The sequence below is a fragment of the Pteropus medius genome, unplaced genomic scaffold (assembly GCF_902729225.1).
Source record: "Pteropus medius unplaced genomic scaffold, Ma_sr-lr_union100, whole genome shotgun sequence".
Taxonomy (NCBI): Eukaryota; Metazoa; Chordata; class Mammalia; order Chiroptera; family Pteropodidae; genus Pteropus; species Pteropus medius.
In genome coordinates this window covers 423,172-446,214 of record NW_024351543.1, presented here as the reverse complement: position 1 = coordinate 446,214, position 23,043 = coordinate 423,172, and the positions used below count along the sequence as shown (strand labels likewise).

General features: G+C 39.8%; 2 protein-coding genes across 4 annotated transcripts in view; one reads left to right on the top strand and one right to left on the bottom strand.

The window, feature by feature from the left end:
• USF3 (upstream transcription factor family member 3) overlaps positions 1-7,977 on the top strand; it is a 35,175-nt gene extending 27,198 nt beyond the window's left edge. For both annotated transcript variants that reach the window (XM_039843031.1, XM_039843032.1), the window contains one exon: positions 120-7,977. In XM_039843031.1, coding sequence (XP_039698965.1) covers positions 120-6,622 — 6,503 coding nt within the window. In that variant the 3' untranslated portion in view covers positions 6,623-7,977. The remainder of the gene's footprint in view (positions 1-119) is intronic.
• An 8,234-nt stretch (positions 7,978-16,211) lies between these two features.
• LOC120586634 (SID1 transmembrane family member 1) overlaps positions 16,212-23,043 on the bottom strand; it is a 47,860-nt gene continuing 41,028 nt past the window's right edge. For both annotated transcript variants that reach the window (XM_039843028.1, XM_039843026.1), the window contains exon 22: positions 16,212-21,956. In XM_039843028.1, the coding sequence (XP_039698962.1) occupies positions 21,894-21,956 (63 nt within the window). In that variant the 3' untranslated portion in view covers positions 16,212-21,893. The remainder of the gene's footprint in view (positions 21,957-23,043) is intronic.

The window sequence follows — 23,043 nt, the reverse complement described above, 5'->3', positions numbered from 1 at the left end:
TGAGGTATTTAGAACACTAGAATTAGAATTCAGGAGTTTTAGTACACAGTTCTTTCTTAAGTTATTGTAAATACTGACATTTACAAGTAATTGTTTCATTTTTATTTTTAATATTGTAGCTGAAGAAATTAAAAAGCTACGTAAACAACTGGAAGAAATTCAAAAAGAAAATGGCCGATACATTGAATTACTGAAAGCAAATGACATATGCTTATATGATGACCCTACGATCCACTGGAAGGGAAATCTTAAAAGCTCAAAGGTCTCTGTTGTTATTCCCAGTGACCAAGTTCAGAAAAATATTATTGTTTATTCCAATGGGAGTCAGCCTGGTGGAAACAGCCAGGGAACAGCTGTTCAGGGGATAACCTTTAATGTTGGTCATAATTTACAAAAGCAAACCGCCAATGTGGTGCCAGTACAGAGGACTTGCAATCTTGTGACTCCTGTGTCTATTTCTGGAGTTTACCCTTCTGAAAACAAGCCATGGCATCAGACTACAGTTTCTGCATTGGCTGCCAACCAGCCTGTTCCTCTTTGTCTTCCTGCTACCATTTCTACTCAAAATATTCTTGAGCTTTCCACCTCTGAAAGTGAATCAAGTGTGCTTGGTGCCACCAGTGGCTCACTGATTGCTGTTTCTGTTGGGCCTGAACCTCCCCAACATCGTTCCTTGCATACAAATCTAAATGATCAAAATTCTTCTGGAAATAAGAATGGGCAAGAGAGCCCGAAATTGTTGAACAAAACTGTCCCTTGTGCCACAAGCATTCCCTCCAGCTCTTCAGCAACTGCCACTAAAGTAAACTATGGAGGCAAGTCCTGCCTGAGCATACAGGATTTCACAAGTGATTTTCAAACCACCTTTGTTGTTTCAGTTACCACCACAATTTGCTCCCAGCCTCCCAGATCTGCAGGTGATTCTTGTCCGGTGGTTATAAGCAAGGGTGCAGACTCGACAAGTGTTACCACAGTGGTTGCCCCATCTGCCCCTGGAGGAGGGAAGACCACCACTTCTGTGGGCAGTCTTTCTGCAAACCCTCTGGATAATAGTTGGACTCTTTCTTGTTCTTTGCCTTCTTCAGCTGTTAGTGCTTCAGATTTGAAAAACATTAATAGCCTTACCCGAATTTCCTCAGCTGGAAACACACAGACAACGTGGACTACTTTGCAACTGGCGGGAAACACTATTCAGCCCTTAAGCCAGACACCGTCTTCTGCTCTGACTCCAGTGTTAAATGAATCTGGTACTAGCCCCACCACAACCAGCCACAGTAGACATGTGGCTACAGGCATCAACTTGAATAATTCCTTTCCAGTAGATGGGCAGCCAGTTGAGCAAGTAGTTGTAACCTTGCCTTCTTGTCCATCTTTACCTATGCAGCCACTAATTGCCCAGCCACAAGTTAAATCTCAGCCTCCAAAAAATATCCTTCCATTGAATTCAGCAATGCAGGTGATTCAGATGGCTCAGCCAGTCGGATCAGCTGTTAATGCAGCTCCAGCTAATCAAAACGTTATCATTCTTCAGCCACCCAGCACCACCCCATGCCCAACAGTGATGAGGGCAGAGGTTCCCAACCAAACCGTAGGTCAACAGATAGTAATTATACAGGCAGCTAATCAGAATCCTTTGCCACTCCTCTCAGCTCCACCTCCTGGTTCTATTCGACTCCCTGTCAATGGAGCCAGTGCTATAATAGGGTCTAATTCAATGCAAAATATTTCAACCCCACAAACTTTTGGAGGAAAGCATCTTGTCCACATATTACCAAGACCTTCATCTTTATCAACATCTAACTCAACACAAACTTTTTCTGTTACCATGTCAAACCAACAACAGCCTCAAACCATTTCTTTAAATGGACAGCTCTTTGCTTTGCAGCCTGTGATGTCTTCATCAGGAACTACAAACCAAACCCCTATGCAAATTATTCAACCCACCACCAGCGAAGATCCAAATACCAATGTTGCCCTGAATACATTTGGCGCTTTGGCCAGCCTCAATCAAAGCATATCACAGATGGCTGGGCAAAGCTGTGTACAGTTGTCTGTTAGCCAGCCTGCCAATCCTCAAACTGCTGCAAATGGTCAAACCACCCCAGCAAACTGTGTTTCATTAACAGCAACTGTAGCATCTCCCATGACAACAGATAATTCAGCCACACTACCCAGTATTTATAATCTAGTGACTACTCCTTCAGTGAACACTGTAGCTGGTTTGCCTAATGTGAAGTCGAAAAGGTTGAATAAGAAGCCGGGTGTCAAGAAACATTTAGTAGCTAACAAGTCAGTGTGCTCCCTGAATCCAGTCAGAGATGTGGGCAAGGCAGACTGCCCCAGCACTGAAGGCTTGGTGGGGCCACCATGTAATGATGGACTGCTGGAAAGCCCCCCTGTTGTGTTACCATCTGTCACTATGTCCCAGGCGAAGAGTACTGTAAGTGTTTCTGGTTCACATTCTTTGGATGTTCCGAATTCTGAATCAGCGATACCTGAGTCTGTGCCCAAATCTAAGTCAGCAGAAGAGTCTAGCTTATCCTCCCAAGAATCTGTAACAAGTGAACATTTTGCAATGGCCCCAGCAAAATCCAAAGATTCTGCCCCTGTTTTGCAACGAGAGACATCTCAGGATAAGCCACCAACTAGTTTAGCATTGCCAGATGCTGCCAAATCCTGTACTTCAGCCAACGTGTTGATTCCATCACCAAGTGATGCCCACATTTTGGTTTCTCAGGTTTCTGGTTTATCATCTACCATGAGCACTGTAAGTACTGACTGTGTTTCTGAGGTAGAAATCATTGCTGAACCCTGCAGAGTTGAGCAAGATTCATCAGATACAATGCAAACCACGGGTCTCTTAAAGGGGCAAGGTTTAACTGCGTTGCTCTCTGGTTTTGCTAAAGAAAAAGACCCTCAGAAATCTCTTTCAGTCCAGGTGGACCACCCTGACTTTTCTTCAGAAAATTCTAAAACGGTTGATTCAAGTGTTGATTTACATCCTAAACAGGACCTACTACTGATGAGCAGTGATGATAGAGATCCAGGACAGCATCCTTCCTGCATCTCCGATCAGGAGGTTATTCATGGTTCTTTGCTCACCAGTAGACAGACTGACTCTCCCATGTCAACCAGCTCTGGCAGTAGTCGTAGTTTCTCAGTTGCATCCATGCTGCCTGAAACAACTAGAGAGGATGTCACCAGCAATGCAGCAACTAATACATGTGACAGCTGTACCTTCGTAGAGCAAACTGATATAGTTGCTCTTGCAGCAAGAGCTATTTTTGACCAGGAGAACCTGGAGAAGGGAAGAGCTAGCACCCAGGCTGATTTAAGGGAAGTTACTTCAAAACCTTCTGAAGCATCATCTTTAGAGGGAGACCAGCCTTTCAAAGCACAGACCTCTAAAGACAATGGCCCAGGACAGGCAGAAGCAACACCAAATGAATTTAATTCTCAGGAGTCAATTGAAGTAACTATGGATAGGCCCCTTGAAAAATCAAGTTGTTCTGCAGGAATTAAAACATCAACTGCCTCTTTACAGGTTTCGACTTCTCAGCCACCAAGCATCACCAGTTTAAGTGTGAATAATCTTATCCACCAGAGCAGCATCAGCCATCCTCTTGTCAGCTGTGCTGGTTTATCTCAAACTTCAGAGCAAACAACTATTCCTGCTACGGTTAATTTGACTGTTTCATCAACTTCCTATGGCAATCAGCCTCCTGGACCATCTCTGATGACTGAATATTCCCAAGAACAACTAAACACTATGACTGGTACCATACCAAATCCACAGATTCAAGAGCCACTCTTAAAGCCGGGTCATGAAAGCCGTAAAGATTCTGCTAAGCGCGCTGTCCAAGATGACCTTCTACTGTCTTCAGCTAAACGTCAAAAGCATTGTCAGCCAGCCCCACTTAGGCTCGAAGGTATGTCCCTGATGAGCCAAACTCCAGACAGCATTTCTGATCAAACTCAAATGATGGTTAGTCAGATCCCTCCCAACTCTTCAAACTCAGTTGTGCCTGTTAGCAACCCAGCACATGGAGATGGCCTTACACGATTATTTCCACCTAGTAACAACTTTTTGGCCCCTGCATTGAGACAAACTGAAGTTCAGTGTAGCTCTTCAGTTGCTGAGCAGCAGCAAACCCAGGCAGGTCAACATCTGCAGGCCCTGCAACAGCATGTTCCAGCTCAGGGGGTATCTCATCTGCATAGTAACCATCTCTACTTAAAGCAGCAGCAGCAGCAACAGCAGCAGCAGCAGCAGCAGCAGCAGCAGCAGCAGCAGCAGCAGCAGCAGCAGCAGCAGCAGCAAGCAGGGCAGTTAAGGGAGAGGCATCACTTATATCAACTGCAGCATCACATACCTCATGCAGAGACCTCTGTCCACTCTCAGCCCCATAATGTCCACCAACAGAGAACTTTGCAACAGGAAGTTCAGATGCAGAAAAAGAGGAATCTTGTTCAGGGCGCTCAGGCCTCTCAGCTTTCCTTACAACCGAAGCACCATGGAACTGACCAGTCCCGACCGAAGAGTGGTCAGCCACATCCCCACCATCAGCAGATACAGCAACAGATGCAGCAACACTTTGGAAGCTCCCAGCCAGAGAAGAGTTGTGAAAACCCTTCAACTAGCCGGAACCACCATAACCATCCCCAGAACCATATCAATCAAGATATTATGCACCAGCAACAGGATGTTGGAAGCAGGCAGCAAGGTTCAGGGGTTTCTTCTGAACATGTATCTGGGCATAATCCAATGCAGAGGCTCTTGACATCCAGAGGCATAGAGCAGCAAATGGTGTCCCAACCAAGTATTGTGACTAGACCTTCAGACATGACCTGTACTCCACATAGGCCAGAGAGAAATAGAGTTTCAAGTTATTCTGCTGAGGCCCTCATTGGAAAGACATCCTCTAATTCAGAGCAGAGAATGGGTATATTGATTCAGGGTTCTAGAGTTTCAGATCAGCTTGAAATGAGAAGTTATCTTGATGTTCCCAGAAATAAGAGTTTGGCCATTCATAATATGCAGGGTCGTGTGGACCATACTGTTGCCTCAGATATCCACCTTTCTGACTGTCAGACATTTAAACCAAGTGGAGCCAGTCAACAGCCCCAGAGTAATTTTGAAGTACAATCTTCAAGAAATAATGAAATAGGTAATCCTGTATCTTCATTGAGGAGTATGCAGTCCCAGGCTTTTCGAATTAGTCAGAACCCTGGTCCACCACCAATTGACCGCCAAAAGAGATTACCTTATCCGCCAGTTCAGAGCATCCCAACGGGAAATGCTATCCCACCAAGGGACAGTGAAAATACATGTCATCAAAGCTTCATGCAGAGTTTACTTGCCCCTCACCTCGGTGATCAGGTCATTGGGAGCCAGAGATCACTTTCAGAACATCAAAGGAACACACAGTGTGGTCCATCCCCTGCAATTGAATATAATTGCCCTCCAGCTCATGAAAGTGTCCATATCAGAAGAGAGAATGAGAATCAGAATAGGGAAAGTTGTGACATGTCCCTAGGTGCAATTAACACCAGGAACAGCACCTTGAACATTCCTTTCTCGAGTTCTTCCTCAGGAGATATTCAAGGACGAAACACAAGCCCCAATGTTTCTGTACAGAAGTCCAATCCCATGAGGATTACTGACAGCCATGGGACCAAAGGCCACATGAACCCTCCAGTCACAACCAACATGCATGGGGTTGCAAGGCCAGCTTTGCCACATCCATCTGTGTCTCATGGAAATACTGATCAAGGGCCTCCTGTCCGTCAAACTAGTTCTTCAGTTCCCCAGCGCTCAAGGCATCCTTTGCAAGACAGCAGTGGTTCCAAAATCCGTCAGCCTGAAAGGAATCGTTCCGGAAACCAAAGGCATAGTAATGTCTTTGATCCAAGTCTTCCCCATCTTCCTCTGTCTACTAGTGGCAGTATGATTCTTGGACGCCAACAACCCACTACAGAGAAAAGAGGAAGTATTGTTCGTTTCATGCCTGATAGCCCACAAGTACCTAATGATAATTCAGTACCCGACCAGCATACACTATCACAAAATTTTGGTTTTCCTTTTATTCCCGAGGGTGGCATGAATCCACCAATAAATGCTAATACTTCTTTCATTCCACAAGTTACCCAGCCTAGTGCCACTCGAACTCCAGCCCTCATCCCTGTAGATCCCCAAAATACTCTACCTTCCTTTTATCCTCCATACTCTCCTGCTCATCCAACACTGTCCAATGATATTTCGATCCCCTATTTTTCGAATCAAATGTTCTCAAACCCTAGCACAGAGAAAGTAAACAGTGGAAGTTTAAATAACCGATTTGGATCAATTTTATCTCCTCCAAGACCTGTCGGTTTTGCTCAACCAAGCTTTCCTCTTCTCCCTGATATGCCACCAATGCACATGACCAACTCTCACTTATCCAATTTTAATATGACATCTCTGTTTCCAGAAATAGCTACAGCTCTTCCTGATGGCTCAGCAATGTCACCTTTGCTTACAATAGCAAACTCCTCTGCCTCTGACTCTTCCAAGCAGTCCTCAAACAGACCTGCCCACAACATAAGCCATATTTTAGGTCATGACTGCAGTTCAGCTGTTTAAATACTGATAGACTAAACATAAGTGTAATGGATGAGATTACAGATGTATTTATGTGTGCATGCACACATACGGGCACATGAAGAGAGAATGTGTGTATGTCTTTGTGCTTGTATAATCAATCAATTTCCAGTTATCTTCTGAATGTAGGAAAGCCATGTCAGAGATGATGTGAGTACTGGGTTGTCAAAAAAATTATCTTTCATTTAAACTGCATGGTGTGCTTTTTAAGTTTTCCAAGCAGATTTACATTTTCAAGTTTGATTTGTAATCTTCTATTCCCTAAATATTAATAAGCTGGAAGTTGGGGGAGATCATTTTGGCATGGGCAGAGTATTAGGAAGGAACCTAGATTTTAAACTTGATTGTTGATAATTTATAAAATAGTTGAAATAGTTGAGTTGCTCTCCAAAAATACATATAGTTCAGTATAACCAAATGCTTGCTGATGTCAGTGTCTAGAACCGTTTCTTACTCATGGCAGGTGTTGAATTAATATAGAATGAATGTCCATAGTTGTAAAGTCAAGCAGTTAGGAAATAAGTGGGTTATTTAATCAGCCTTTATTCCCAAGATTTGGTTTAGGTAGAGGCTTCTTTCTTAATTATAGCAATTTGTAAATTATCTGAATTTTGTGTCCTGGTCTTCAAATTAGGGAGCCATGTTATTCTTTAATGTGCCAAGATCCTTTAAAGTAAAGGTCTTTCTTAAACAGCCTTAAAAATAGAAAGCTTAAAAGAAAAGTACATAGATGTTCCATTTTGTACTGCGTTTTGCATCAGACCATAAGGATAAGAGCAGTTGTATTGTGGAGTTTTGCATATGTTCAGTTAAAGATTGTTGTTTCATCAGTTAAGTTTTGTTTTCATGTTCTCTCCATTCTATTTATTGATCGCGCAATAAATTCTTTTACATTTGTTTAATCAGTAGAGACTGATCAGTAAATAGTGTGTTTGGAATCCACACAATAATTTGAGCCTTACTTTTTAAATATTTCTGAGCAGAGTCTTAAGCTTTTTCGTTATTTTCATTTACTGATATTTATATTTGAAATACATTATTGTATATTGCATTATTATCCATCATAGTAGAATTACAATGAGAAGATGAATTTGTTCATTATTTTTCTGATGGTAGATGTGAAATGGTGCTTCAAAAATTGTTTATATATGTCCGTGTGTATGTGTGAGTGTGTGTATACACAGACATAGATTTTAAAGTATAAACTGGTCATTTAAAAATAAGCTTGCCATCTGAAAATGGGAAATTGAGACCTGAGACCTGCTGAAGTACAGAAAAACTTGATGTAAGGGTTTGAAAAAGCCCCACTGAATATAATAAACTTAAAAACATATGTATATACTCATATATTGAATTTTGAAAACAAAGCCACAAGAAAACCATATATGCTTATTTTCTCAAACCCACTATTTGTTGTTATATTCTGCCAAAAATGGGATAGAGTAGTAGAGATGATATAAATTGTTTTGTCTGCTCTGTTAACAAAGTGAACCCTAGGACCAGCATTTTTTTTTTCTCCTTAAAAAAAAAAAAGCCTCCAAAGGCCGGGTTAGAGCAGTGAACTCCAGCAAATACCTCTTCTAAAGACTCAGCAAAAGGGTCATCTGTGCCTCTTTAACTGTTCTTACCAAACTTTCCTATCTACTCCTGCTGCTGACTGAAGCAGCCTCTTGGGGGCAATATATATATGTATATATATATACAGACACATATATATATATAATATATACATACATACATACATACATACATACACACATATAGAAAGAAAGAGAGAGAGAGAGTAAATGAGAAGAACTGTATTTTCTCCCTTCAAAATGGTCATGGGGAGGAATAGGAGAGTTTCATGAATAAGTTACTTCAACAAGACCACAGATAAACACAATAGTTAAAACTTTTAATTGAGAATATGAGATTTATGATTTGTTTTTTAAATTATCTTAACTGAGTTTTAAGCTTTAACATTCAAGTTTTTCTTTGTACTTGAAAGGTCCAGTCTGCTAGTTTCAAGGAGAATTTTCAATGTGTTTGACATTTACTCTTTCCTGCTTCGCCTCTCTTTGCTCTCTCCCTCCCTCCCTCCCTCTCTGTCTCTCTCTGTCTATCTCTGTCTCTGTCTCTCTGTCTCTCTGTCTCTCTCTCTCTGTCTCTTTCACACCCACACACACCCACAAACTCACACAATACAGTGGCTAGTAAGTTCTGAAGAACTGGGGACTGTTAGATATAATTGGAACCAAGTTAACATGCTAAGAAGATACTTATTTGAACACTGCAATGAAAAGGCCTCAAACCCTGGAACTTTCAGATGCTTCTCTTTTGTATTGATTGCATTTTTCTGCTTAGCTCTGTTCAGAGATAGCATTTATATTTCTCAGAGCTTTCATTCTAACCATATAATACTTTGATCCCAAATGAGTCTGTACCCCTAAGTAAGGCTTATTTGACCATCCAAGGAAAGTGCTGACCATCTGCAAATAATTTGGCTCCTGCTTACATGTAGTTCTAATTATCATACAGAAAAGTACATATATATGTAAGATAATTTTGTATATGAACTCAATTCTAAAAGTGTTCAGGGTATAGTAATCTTATTCAATTTAAAAACATGAGTGTATGAGATTTACCAGCAGTATTAAGTATTTGGTAATTAGAGCTACATGATTTTGGGGAGGAAATTTATTTAATATCTAGCAATCTCGATATAATTTTTTGGCAAAGGAATGGCAGAGAACATAATCAGTTTTAGTTATAGTAATTTTAATGTTATTTTTGGCTTGCTAATATATGACTATAGAATGTAAAACCATCTTCACAAATAATTTTATAATTCCTAGAAATACACAAACTTAGTATGAGTCATAAGTGAGAGTCTGATTAAATCATCTCTCCTAGTGTTATCGATCACATAAAATCAGTTGCTAAAGTGGTTGATTCCTCTGAAACACAATATAACTTCTAATGAGGTGAAAAATTTCAGAGTTGTTATGTATAAACTTTTAATATGTCAATCATGGATAAAAGAAATCAAGTTTGATATTATTTTTTGTTACATACAGGTTGTTTTGGGATGTTTTATACCCTTTCAGGAGCTTTATTTTTATGTTAAGACATTTTGGGGGTGCCAGAGATGGCACTCTTTTTCTGAGTAAGGACTGAGAATTCCAGAGTGATCATGCTTTATAAAATTTTACATACCAGAACTATAGAGTGAGAAGAACAAGGAAGGAATATTCTTTTGCAGCAATTTCCAGTCACATATCAAGGTGAACTGCAATGAGGGTCAAGTTTTAAAATCAACCTTTTTAAGTGCAAAATTATTTAAACATTTTAAAGATAATTCATTTGTCACGTGTTTGCCTTCTAACGTTAGCCATTTCATGGAGAGCCTAAAATTTGTATTCCAAAAAATGTAGAAACACATTTTAATGGGAGTGAAGTTTTAAAAATTTGAGAAAGGGTAAAAACATATGCATCTTCTTAGCTTTATCCTTCCTTTGATATATAGGTACCTAGGCTCTTATTTTCTTCCATCTGCTCCATGTCAAACAGGTGGCAGAGACCTGGTCATTTCCTTAGCATGATTATTACTCCTTTGCCTTGAAACATTTATTGAGCACACCATCTACTGGATTAGTGTGTAACAAGAAGTCGTACTCCTAAATCAGTGATCCCCAATTCCTGGCTTTGGGAACCACTATGTCTCCCGCTCTATAAGTAGTGATAAGAATTTCTTGAAACAAAAGTAGTTCAAAACTAATTTAAAAATTTTAATGTGCCATAAAGCGTCCTTCTTTGTTTTATTAACTTGTTTCCCCTCCTCCGCACAGAGTTGTGGAGAATGGGCAAAGGTGGTACCAGAAGACGGCTGTGGGTTGATATCCTTAGGAACCTGAAAGTTGTAATTCTGTTGTCTATATAAATCCTGTATTTGCCTCGAGATAATCGCCTATGGCTGTGTACATCCAGAGGGCAAAGTAATAGCCAGATAAACTAGTGTGAAGTTAATCTGTAAGTGAGGATTTCATGATACCTATTTTCAAGTTAAAGGCCAGAAAATAGTTTCTCCTCTTGATAACTTTTTGGCTGAATGCTATCATTTCTCTTTCCCCAGAGTTCATCTGAAGAGGGTCCTTTTTTAGACTCACCCATGTTCTCCTTTTGTTCTACACTTCCTGTATGAGCCTGAGGGTATTTCTGCTAGAGTTCGTGGGAAATCAAGTTTAAATTGAGGCAGTCCAGATATGCCAGTAAGAAGTAATGAGAACCTTCTTGGACACAATTTCTAGTTCTGCCCGCATGCCTCTACTCTGGTACTGCACTTTAACTGAAACTGTGCCTCTGGTCCTAAGACCAGCAATTGGAACATATTACTCACCCACTCTTCTGTTTTAGCAAAAGACCAGCCGGGATGGTACATGTCAAGTAATCAAACACCTAGCAGACAAGTACAGCTGATGTTTCTCACTGTTGCCTTATCATTTTCTGAGCCATCTTTGATGCCGATCTTGTAAAAATCTTACTAGGTAGAAGCAAAACTTTTAAACTCAGAGCTTGTATGTGGTGGTCATCCAACACCCTTATTTCTAGATTTGTGCAAACCCTATCAACCATAATCTTTGGCATATGTGTGTGTTCAGATGTTAATAAACATGAGCCAACTTGGGTTGAAAATATTGGGGATAATATCCAAATTGGTGTTACTTTGGATGACTGCAGAATCTTCACTAGAGATTTCATGAGATATAGAAGATAAACTATTTGTAATTTAACCTTTTAAAAAAAGACGATCATGATTTTTGACTCAGTTGTGTGCACAGTTACACATCATATTATGTCATAGGAATGTAATGTTTACTCCATCTAGACCCCCTCTTCACTTTTCTGGCTCTCTGTTCCCCCACCCCTTAAGTCTTCAAACCATTTTCATCTGTGAGGTCACTGAGGCACTGGACTTGACTATATTGGTAACCTTTGAGGGGAGTTAACTGTTGATCTTCCAAGAAGAAAGGGACCAGACAATGTTGCTTGAAATGCTGCAGTTGTGTTACTGTGAAGAAAAGATTTGCTTCCATTTTCAGCAGGCCATATATATATTCCTTTTGGTAAAAATGGGTGGAAAATCTAAGAACATAATTACCTTCACAAATTATTTATAGATACACTGGGTGAGAAGCTTACTGTAGGGCAGTCACCAGAAAAAACCTAACTGTAGTGCTTTCAATCGTGTAATATTTGTATCTATTTTCATGCCAGCAATGTCTGCTGTACACTGTGTCCTATTACTGTAAATCACCTGGTTTATAATCTTAACGGGAACTAATTTGTTTTGTAATGGAATCCAGAGCAGATATGTATAATATGATCAGGATTGTCCTACAGCTGTAAATAAGAATAGGTCCTGTTTATTTTGACATCTTTTTACAAATGCATTGTATTAGGGTGTGAATATTCTGAACCATGCTCTTGTTTAAAGTTTTGAAATTTTTATTGGTAAATGTAACATTTTAATGGTTGTAATAATTATTTGTATAGATATGAATATAGTATTTTATTTAAGAAAATAAACTTTGCATTTTTGCATTGTGAATTCTGTCTTTTCTGATCACTGCATGTGCCACTTCAAGCCTGGTATTAAATTGACTTCTCTTGTATGACAAAGTCTTACATTCAAGTAATCTCTGAATTTTGCCAAAGCATCTGAAAATGATACCATGACACATTTCCCCTGGCAATTGTGTTCCTGATCGAAGCATCAACCTCAAAAAAGTCACAATTATGATCAGCGCTATATTGTTAGAGCAAACAATACAACTTTATTGTAAAAAATAAAATTAGAATTTCAGATCTGGAAGAGTATTGGGAGATGATTCAGTTTATACTCTGATAGTGGAGGAAACTGAAGCGTAGAACTTTGGGACAAGAGTTAGGTCTGTCATGGCAGCCACATCAACTTGGTCACTTCTTACAGGCATGAGGTTTGAGGGGGGGAAAAACATGTTGCAGAGGAATTTGTACAGAATGACACTATGTAAAGCTCAAATTTCCATCAGACTATTCAGGGATAGCCTACGGGTGTAAAAATTGTAAATTAAGGAAATGGTAAACCCAAAGTTCAGGCTAGTGGGTACTTCTTAGGAGGAAGGGGGCTATCTAGGAGGGTGCTTTAGAAAACATTGGTATGTTCTATTGAATTGGATAGCAGATACTCAGGTGTTTATCTCATTTACACCTGAAGTTTTTGTCTTATGAATGAGGGTGCTTTAGAAAACATTGGTATGTTCTATTGAATTGGATAGCAGATACTCAGGTGTTTATCTCATTTACACCTGAAGTTTTTGTCTTATGAATGTATAAAATATATCCTAATATTAAGACAGGTAAAATGACCTTAGGGGTCATTTACTCCCACGTGTGCTATAGGAAATTAATGCTCACAATATTTTCCTTGTCCCAGCTTCTTGGGACTTCAGATTAAAACTCGGTTTTCTGACTATAGAGTGTTTAGTTTCTTTCTACTATTGCACACTGCCTCTCATACAGAGGTTATAGATGTATCATATATTTGATTACACGGGGAGCCCTAATGTGCCATAAAGGGTATACAGCCAATAAAAATATCACCACTATGCATAAATTGAATCACTCTAAAATGAATGTGCAAGTTAGAACAGCTATATTCTTTAAAGTTTTGTTGGCTTTCCCATAGTTAGATGTTTGAGGAAAATTTGCTTTAATAACATATCTCTTTAAAAAACCATCCTAAAAGTGAAAAGTATTTTCATAGTAAGGAGGATATAGTAGTTAGTGGCAGCTCATCAATCCCACTGCAACGACTAGAGTAAAAAGATAAATTAGAATAATATTTTAAGAGATACTAAAACCCATCAAAAATAAGATAGACCAATGGATTTTAACATTATCAAACATGAAAAATTCACTGATACGATTTCAAATATATTGCAACTTGTCTTTGGGAAACTACCATTTGCTGGGTTTTGATATATTATCAGAGAAGAATAGCTACAATTATCTGGAAATGTAACTCACTTTTCCAGCTACGTATTTCTGTAAGGCTAGGTTTCCTTCATAAATGTCAAGCAAAATACAAACTGCAGCAGAGTGAAGGCAGAAACTGACATGAGAATCCGGCTATCTTCTATTAAGTCAGATGCTACATAGATTTACAAAAATATAAAACACTGTCACTCTTCTCATTATTTTTTTGTTTTGGAAAATAAAATATAAAATTCTATATGCTATTTATTTTATGTACTCTTTATTGCTATCTTTAAATGAATTAATAAATATGTTTATATTTTCCACTTTTATTTCTAATATAGTAAATATTGATATAATTTACATAAATGAAAAAATCTTCGGGGTTCTCAATAATCTTTAGGAGTATAAATGGGTTCTGAGACCAAAAATTTGAGAACTAGTGTTCTAGGAAAAAAAAAAAAAACATTGGTAATATCATCTGACCATAACCATAAAATAAAAAATTGTTAGAGTTTATTAAAATTAAGAATTTCTCTTTATCAAGTCATAGACTGCCAAAGATTATATCAAAAAGAAAAAGACTCGTGAGCTGATTTTAAAAATGGGCAAAAAACTTGAAAAGATTCTTCACATAAATGGCCAAGAAGTCTAAGAAAAGCCTCTCAACATCATTAGCTGTCAGAGAAATGCAAAATAAAATGCAATCAGATAGTGTTACACTCTCACTCAGAAAGGCTAAACTTGAAAGAACTGACAAATGCCAGTGTTGGCAAAGATGTGCAATAATCAGAATTCTCATCAGTGATAATGGGAGTGTGAATTGGTACAACCACTTTGGAAAATTGTTGGCCGTTTCCGTTAAAACTAAAGACTTGTCTACTCTGTAACCGAGCAATTCCATAGTGTACTGTGTATGTACCTTGGGAAAAAATGTTTGTATAAGTTCACTGAAAGACATGTATAAGGATATTCATAGACACTTTCTTTACAGTAACTGAAAACTGGAAATAACCCAAACACCCATTAATAGGAGAATGGATAAATGAAATATCATATATTCACAAAATGAAGCTACTGATACATGCAGATCAATCTCACAGACATTATATCATGTGAAAGGTGCCAGACAAAAAGTACATACTGCATAATTCCATTCATATGACATTCAAGAACAGGCAAAAATCATCTATGAGGAGAGAAGTCAGAATAGTGGTTATCTCTGGGGCAGGGATTAACTTGGAAGAGGCATGAGGATGCTGGAAACGCTTTGAATCTTAATGTGGGTGGTGGTTACACTGGTGTATGTGTGTGTATTTACACACACAAGCACATACGTAAAAATTCACCAATCTATATAAACTTAAGATTAGTATATATATTGTACATTACTGAATATATTATACCTAAATAAAAAGGTTAAGGAAAAAACTATCTGAGGAAGTCTGAACTGATGTTTTTCTCTTGATAAATTTCGTGAGTCAGCCAGATATAAAAGTTATTTTACTGTCATTCTTTGTAAAAAGAAAGAGCCATGGCATATTTTGTATCAGGCTGCCATTACCTAGTTGTGTGGCTTTGGGAAAGTGGCATAACTTCTTTGCATCTTAGTTTATTCGTTGGTACATTATCTGTCCTGTCTCCCTCACAGTGTTGTTGTGAAGGACAAATGAGGTTTTATATTTGAAAGTGTTTTTACACAGTTGGAAAGGGGTATTTAGATGTCAAGTGGCAATTCTTTTCCATGACCTAACTCATTTCCATCTCCCCTACACGTGAGATTGAGTTGCAGGACTCTGCTAGATTACAGTTTGCTGGTCAACATCAACAGCTCCTTTGACCCATTCTTCCTGTGAGAAGTTAAGGAGATAAGTGCTAATTTGCTGTCTACATAAGTTCAGAAGTCAGGTAGGTTGGTTAACACTGTATCAATATGCTGCTTAATTTTTCACATGACTAGTAAGCTACAGATTTTTAAGAAGATATGAAAATCCAGTTTTAACTATGTTTGGTGCTGTGCAGGTCAGGTTTTGGTGTTTTCTTACATGATTTAATCACATTCAGATCCGTGGTTTGGAAAGATGCTGAAGCCACATTGTAGTGGTGAACTTACTGCCTCAGGGAGTTTTCTGGGAATTCATGATTCAATTAGGTTAAATCCTATTTAAAAAAAATGCTGCCGAGTTGCAAATGTGCTCATTCACATTAAATACATATATATTTTAAAGAGCCTAAGAGACAGCTTGGTATAGAAGAAAATTGGTTAGTATGCCAGTGTTTCAAACCAAGTCACAATGCTTTTTTTGTCTTCTGGATAAATTTGGAAATATTTATCACCATTATCACTGTACCCCAAATGAAGAATTATAATTTTATACTTCAATACACTCTAGCTCCTCTGACTCAGTTTGGTGGATAAAACCACTCCCTTATAGGAGGGGAAGGCTGGGCCCAGCCTCCTAAAACAAAGATGATTCAGCCACCCATGGGAGTCGTAGATTCTGCTTGATCTACTGGGCCAGCACGGATTAGTTTTCAAGGCAGCTTTAGAGGACTTTTTGACTCCTGACAGTTTTTTTTTTTTTTGTCTCTGAATATTTTTTAAGAAATAAAAAACCTACTGCATTCCTGTGCTTTCTTTCCATTGTTAATTTTGTTTCTGAACCAACAGGCTGCCAGTGGAAACTTGAAACCTTATGCAACATATATTTTAATTTAAAATGAATCCTTGGGTCTGTAGCCCTTTGCCAAGTGCAATCATTAAATTTATAAAAAGGACGGTGGTTCTTAACTTTACAAGCTTAGAAATTGAAGCAACAGTCCTCATATGAATCCAGCTGTTCCAGTTTAGAGACCCAAAATGATCCAAAGCCGTAGTTTTATTGGTTGGCTTTCCTAAAGCATGGTTGGTTTCATTGTTATTTAGGTTTTTATAACACACGCCTGTTTTCTAAATTTTGGAGAAAAACGTTCTCTTTTTATTAATATGTTCAATAGATATATAATTCCAGGCTGCATTTTACATATATAGATTCATGCACAAATAAAAGTTGAATCATCATTGCACCACAATGGGTCTTTCCTTTCTCTAGTCTTGTTACCTAAACTCCTCATGTCTGACTGCTAATCCATGCTTCTGCACCGTCCGTTTCATCTAATGAATGGTGACTTCTCCAAGTTTCAGTTTCTCCATCTGGAGAATGGGGGTAATAGTAATAGTATCGATTTCATTGGGGGTTGGGGGCTTGTTTTCAAGATTAATTATGGTAATATATATAAAACTTTTGGCAGAAGGCCTGATGACAAATGTTGACTGTTTTAATGATCAGTTCTGCCAACTTTAATCTTCTAGGAGTTGGAGATGGGAACTGAGGGCAACAGTTTCCAATAAATCGTATGACTCTACTAAAAGGGCAGGCTGAGACACTCAGTGCCAAGCTTATCCTCCAGTTAGGCCCACGTGGTTGTTGAAATTGTTAAGAATTAGGGAGATAAAGCTATTTTTGTTTCTTTAAAGCCATTCTCTTCTTGTTGTGCCCAGCTCTTTACAGGGCCTGCCCAAATATTTCTTGATTGACTATTGACTGAAGCAGTGTTTCTGATTCTATGTAAGTAAACAGAGAAGCGGAGGAAGGAGAGGATAAAAGGGAAATAGACCCCCTAAAAAGGAAATTACTTTACAAGATGTCTCACATGAAGAAAGAAACAGTAAATCTGAAGCCTGAATTTGTACTCTTCCTTGAAGGGGTCTATTTAGAACTGGGTATTAAGCCTTGCGAAAGACTCAGATAAGCAATATAATAAAATCATAAAATGCAAATCAATTTTCTTTCTCTGATGGCAATGTTATAGCATCTTAAAATGGAGAGCTTTCAAATCATTTTGAATAGTCTTCCCTGTAAAGGACTTGGAGTCCTAATTCATGAAGAATGTCAAGAGTTAGAGGAAATTATGGGCCGAGGAGCTAGCCATCGTGGGATTTATGTCAGCTTTCTCTTGTCCTCACTTAAAAATCTTTCACTGTTTAAACTTTTTGCTTTATAAACCATAACTATAGTGCTGGGCCACCCAGACTTTATTTAGTGATTGACCGAAATTTGATATGACTTCATAGCTATTCTATGTTAAAATACGGCGATTTGCTATTGTTCCTCTCCAGTGAAATAGATGTCTTAGGTGGCAGAAAATTCAAAGCGACAGAATATAGGGTAGAGCCAAGGAATATTTTAAAATTTAGAGTTCCAGGAAAATTGTGAAATCTCCTAATCTAGAGATATTTAAAAAGAGGGCAGAGCTTCATTTCCTTAAGATTTGAGGGCGCAAAAGGTAATTCTATGTGAATGATAGGAACCACTTAGCCTTCTTTGTATTTCAATAAGAATAGCAAGACCGCACTGAACTCCAACGCCCCTTGGAGTTCATAGCCAATGAAGGCTGATCTGTGACTCATGTCAAACTTATTTGAATTCATGTATGTTAAGGCATAAGATTTAGCAAGCACTTATCCTTGATGACAGTGGCGCCTTAATATTGTGGAGCTATTAAAACTTAGCCACACAGGTATAGCTTGTCTCCACCAAACAGCATTAAAAACAAAACAAAAGAACTACTTTAAAGAGAGCAGAATTGTGGTAGGCAAGGGTTTTACACTGTCTCAGGTGGAAGCAAATAGTATCTTACTCATCTTTCCTTTAGTTTCACCAGGGGACATTAGAGTCATTTTAAAACCTGAGTGACCTTTCCATGCTTCCTCTTTCTGTGACCGCTTTGTCACCCACAAGTTGAAGCCCTTTTTCGTCCAGGCTGAACATCCAGGTTTTCCCTACAGAACATTTGGTGATAAGGGTGGGGCAGGTTGGGGGAATACTTGTAAGTCACATTCCCTGAACCACGGTAGTTACAGCTATTAGAGAGAGGAGAACATCTAGATTTTCTTTGAGACTCCCTGGAGAGAGAAGGCAGTAATGAAGTGGGATATTATACTAGCCAGATTTTCCACTTGACCTTAGCTGTGGTAGCAATTTTTCATCTGAGTTTGAATGAGTATTACAGGCCAGGGGCAGTGAAATGCAGCCGTAAGAGGAAAGGAGGGATCTGGAGCTGAAAGGTTTGATAGATCTGGGCAGTATCTCTGAAGGTGAGACGGACTTCCAGCCCCTGCAGGCCCTCCTGGAACTGAGCACAGGAAACAGAATAGCTGATTTTAGTGGAGAGACACTGGAGGTGGGAGATGCCAGCCCAGTGGAGAGATCTACTCTTGTCCTGAGTCCCTGTGGGATTCAAGAGGTGCTGGGTGACGATCTTCTGTGCCAGCACTGCTCCTGGTGCTCTGCACCTCTCCACCTTTGTCACCCTCATGTAGTGTCCTGTAAAGGAAGTAGGTGAGGATCAGAGAGTTCCAGCGACTTGCTGCATATCACGCAGTGTCCGTATTTGGACTAAAGTCTGACGCAAGAATCTTCCGACTCTACTGTTTTTTCTATGACGAATGTTTATCTTTGTTTCTCCTTTTCCCCCAACTTTTACATAGAAAGTCTATCTCCAAGAATGAGAAACATTTAGTCAACTGACACATGCATTTTGTGGCCCCACAGAATATTCTGGTGACTGTTTGGAGCTACAAAGGAAGCAGCTGCCACTTTCCTTGCCTCAGGAGCTGGCTCAGTGATCTCCTTCAGCCATGGAAAGTCCCCTCCCCCAGAGAGAATCTGGTTTTCCACTGGCTTCTGCTGCTACTAAAATAAAACTGGGCTAATCCCTCAACCTTCCAGCATCGACAGGTGGGAGTGCCTCTCCAGCATTAGTCAGAGATGTGAAGAGGTCATTTTTTATGTGCACTTTTGCCACTTTGGCTGCCACGTAGCTGACCCGCTCTAGCTGAGCTGCTCTTATTACTTCTGTGCCTGCTCTTCCAAGAGCCCTTCACTGTGGCTGTTTCTCTCCAGTTACTCTCCTGCTGAACTCGACTTCTTTTAAAGAGTGAACTCCATGGACACAGGCAAAAGTCACACAGGCATTGTACTACTAAAGACAAGGTGCTGTTCAGTTATGAAGAACTGGTTGCCTCCCTCCGTCCCACATTCTTATCAACCACACAGATGCAGTCAAACCATTCTCTTGAGTCTTCGAACCGCGAGATCGGCACTGTAGAAAGAATGAGCAACAAGTAATTTTAAAATTGATATTTATAAGAGCAGGCTTGGTCTAGGTTTTTAGTCCTGCTGCAGAGAACAAAACTGACCACAATGTATGAGCACAAGACAGACATCAGAAAAAGATCAAGAATACAGCAGCACAGTCCCTTTATTCTACAGGCCCCTCCCAATTTCCATGGACATATTTCCCAAACAAGCTACCGAAGAGGTAATGTGTCACACGATTTATTCACTTTAGGTCACAGGGCTGCTTTAACGAGCTTTGTTCACATTCCTTAGTGGATTTTTTTCTTTTTTTTTTTTGAAACCACTAGTGCATTAAAATAAAAGAACTAGGTCAAATCAGCCATAGTTAAACGGATTTGAAACTTGTTTTAGATGTTAGACTAACAAAACCATTTACTAGGTGGTCTTCATGAGACCTATGAAAGCAAGCAATTTTTAAAGAATAAAAGGTAACAGAAGACCAATTACAAATTTGGGGGCATTTTAGAAAAAAAAAATCACAAAATATTTCATTAAAAGCATCTTTGTGTTTTTAAAATCAGGGAAAGTTTGCTATTCAAACTTCCAAAATGTGTTTTTGAACATTATGCACATATTTTAGACAAAGGATAATAGTTTTAAACAGAAAGAATGGCTGATCCCTTTCCTTAAAGAATGATCAGGAGAGCAGAGGTGAAACATGAGTTCAGTGTCACAGGCAAATGTGTCTACGTGTGTACCTGTGTATGCATATTTTCTGATTACATCATACTCCAGGTAGTAAGGGCACCTGGTCAAAATAGGACTCTCAGGGGCAGAGCTGCCAGACTATGTGAGAAGGAAGGTGGGATGCTGAACTTTCAACGCCCACTGGTGTTCCTGGAGAGGGAATGAGGTTAAGGGGCAACCAAGATGACCCTAAATTGCCTGTGCTCTTTGCAACTAGATTTAGAGTAAAATATGATCACTATGAGAGTTACTTCTAGAGAACTTCAAGGAGAAATTCTTGAGGCCCTGAAGTGCATCAGGTGATGGATAAGGAGCTGGGTTAGTGGTGGAGGACCCTTCACGCAGTGCCCGTTTAAACACATATTTCTTCTCCAAAGGTTATGTGGGCACGGAATCGAGCTGTTTGAATTGGAGGCATGAGGAAGCATTTTTGTTGAATTTGTTCCAGGAGTCCAAGTCCTTATTGTGAGGCCTGTTTGCTTGATTCTGATGTCACCAGTGTCTTAGTGATGTCAGCCATTTCTCTTGCTGCAACTGCTGCTGGAAAAGTTTTCCCATTTTCCTTTCCACCTTGGACCTGGTCTGTGGACGAACAGGGCCTTCTCAAGAATGTAAAGCCTGAGTTACGGGGTCAACACACAGCAGTGAGATGAAGATACCAAGAAGTAGGTAGGCACCCAAGCCTTGGTTCCAAAGACAGTTACCTATTAGGAGGATGTGTGTGTGACAAGGCCCAATCTGGATTCTTTCTAAGAGGGTCAGGAACCCAGGGGAAACATACAGCATTCCTTCTGAGGAGATGACTGGCTGGTGCTGCTAAAACATCTATCCCAGTGGTGTGCACTTCTCTACCAGACTGAGCAACCACATCGTCCCTGGATCCTGGAGAAATGAGCTGGTGCTTTGGGATGTATAGAGCAGCAGATGTTGCCGAGGTGCAAAGGGGGACCACCTAAAGTTTCTGGGTGGGACATTTGAGCTGCTGGCCTTTCTGGGCATGGAGGCAGCTGGAGGGAAGAGTGAAGCATCGTTCTGCTTTTGCTGGCAATCCCAGGTGAAGGTGGGAGGGATCCCAAGATAACGAGCTGACTTTGATGCAGCATTTGTCCTTGTCTCGCTCAGAGTTGCAACATAAGGGGATGGATGTTTCTCGACTCTTCAGGGCTTGCCTCTGTCCACGGCCGGCCGTGGCTTCCTTTCTGCCTCCCTTCTCGCAGGTTTGAATCTCCCTCTGCTCTTCTCCTCCCTGTGTGAATATATGCAGAGTTGACTCCACGGAGGGTGAGTGGAGCATTTGGCAGTGGTTACTTTGTGGCAGTCCCTGTATTTTTCATGAAACAGCACCAAGATCGATCTCTCCCTTTCTCCTTTTTAACGTTGGAGGCTCAGAAGACAGGGATCTGGTCTCTCCGGACCACATCCAGGTCATCATCTAGGGTTAACAAAACCTGAAAGGAGAGGGGCAGGGAGAGGAAAGGAAAGCACAGTCACAGGCACAGTAAGTCTCTGCTTTCTCTCAAAGACTCACGCAGACCGAAACTACAAACGCCCTTCCTTGTTGTCATGTCTTCCACAGCTTCTTGCAATGCTGTGCTCTTAATGAGCACTCATAATAATTATGTAGTTAATTTATTAATTAATTCAAATATTTATCAAGGGTATATTATGTGCAATTCTAGGTGCTGGAGATGTATCTCTGAACAAAAGAGATGGAAGTCCCTACTCTTCTGGAGCTTACATTAGAGAGAGGGCTTCAGAAGTGAAGCAAATACATGAATAAAATATAATACGTTAGGTAGAAATATGTGCCTAGTATATTAGATGGTAATATGTACTAAGGATAAAAATTAAACTACGGAGGGGACATAGGAAGCATTGGGTAGGAAGAGGTAAAAAAGTTTTGATAGGGTGGCCGGGAAGTCATTACTTAGGAGGGGACATTTAGTTCAAAACCTCAAGGAAATGAAGTCTTATTGCATAGCGTTGCTATATAAGAAATGTATCCTCCTCCTCCATTTTTAAGTTCCTCTGCCACCACTTTCTCCCCATGGAACTGTTCCATCCACTTTTGTTTTCTCTCTCTAATGAAGGTTACCATGAAAAATAAAAGCCTTAAGAAATGTTTATACAGATTGGCTAAACTTTCCAAACTGGCCACCAGAGGGTAGCCCTGCTCCACTCTTGTGGTAATAAGGCTGCGGAGACTTTCATGGGGGTGGTGTTGGGAGTCCTAGATGCCTAGTCAGGTCCTTATTTGTCAACTAACAGTGCAGGTACCATGGACTTTTAATTTGGAAGAGTCAAAAGTTAAGACAAAAGGAAGCGAGGAGTTAAGGCTGTTATAATATGCTTGGCTTCTGGGAAGGCCTTTGGGTAAAAAAACCGAGAGACTACAGAGGAGCTTGGAAACTGACTGGTTAGAAGGCAACAGAGTCCTGGATGCTATCCTGAGCCACTCCAGGAATTTACACATTATTTTTAAGATGTTCAGTGAGACTGGAAGAGGAGGAGGAATGTGAGTATAGCACAAGAAGG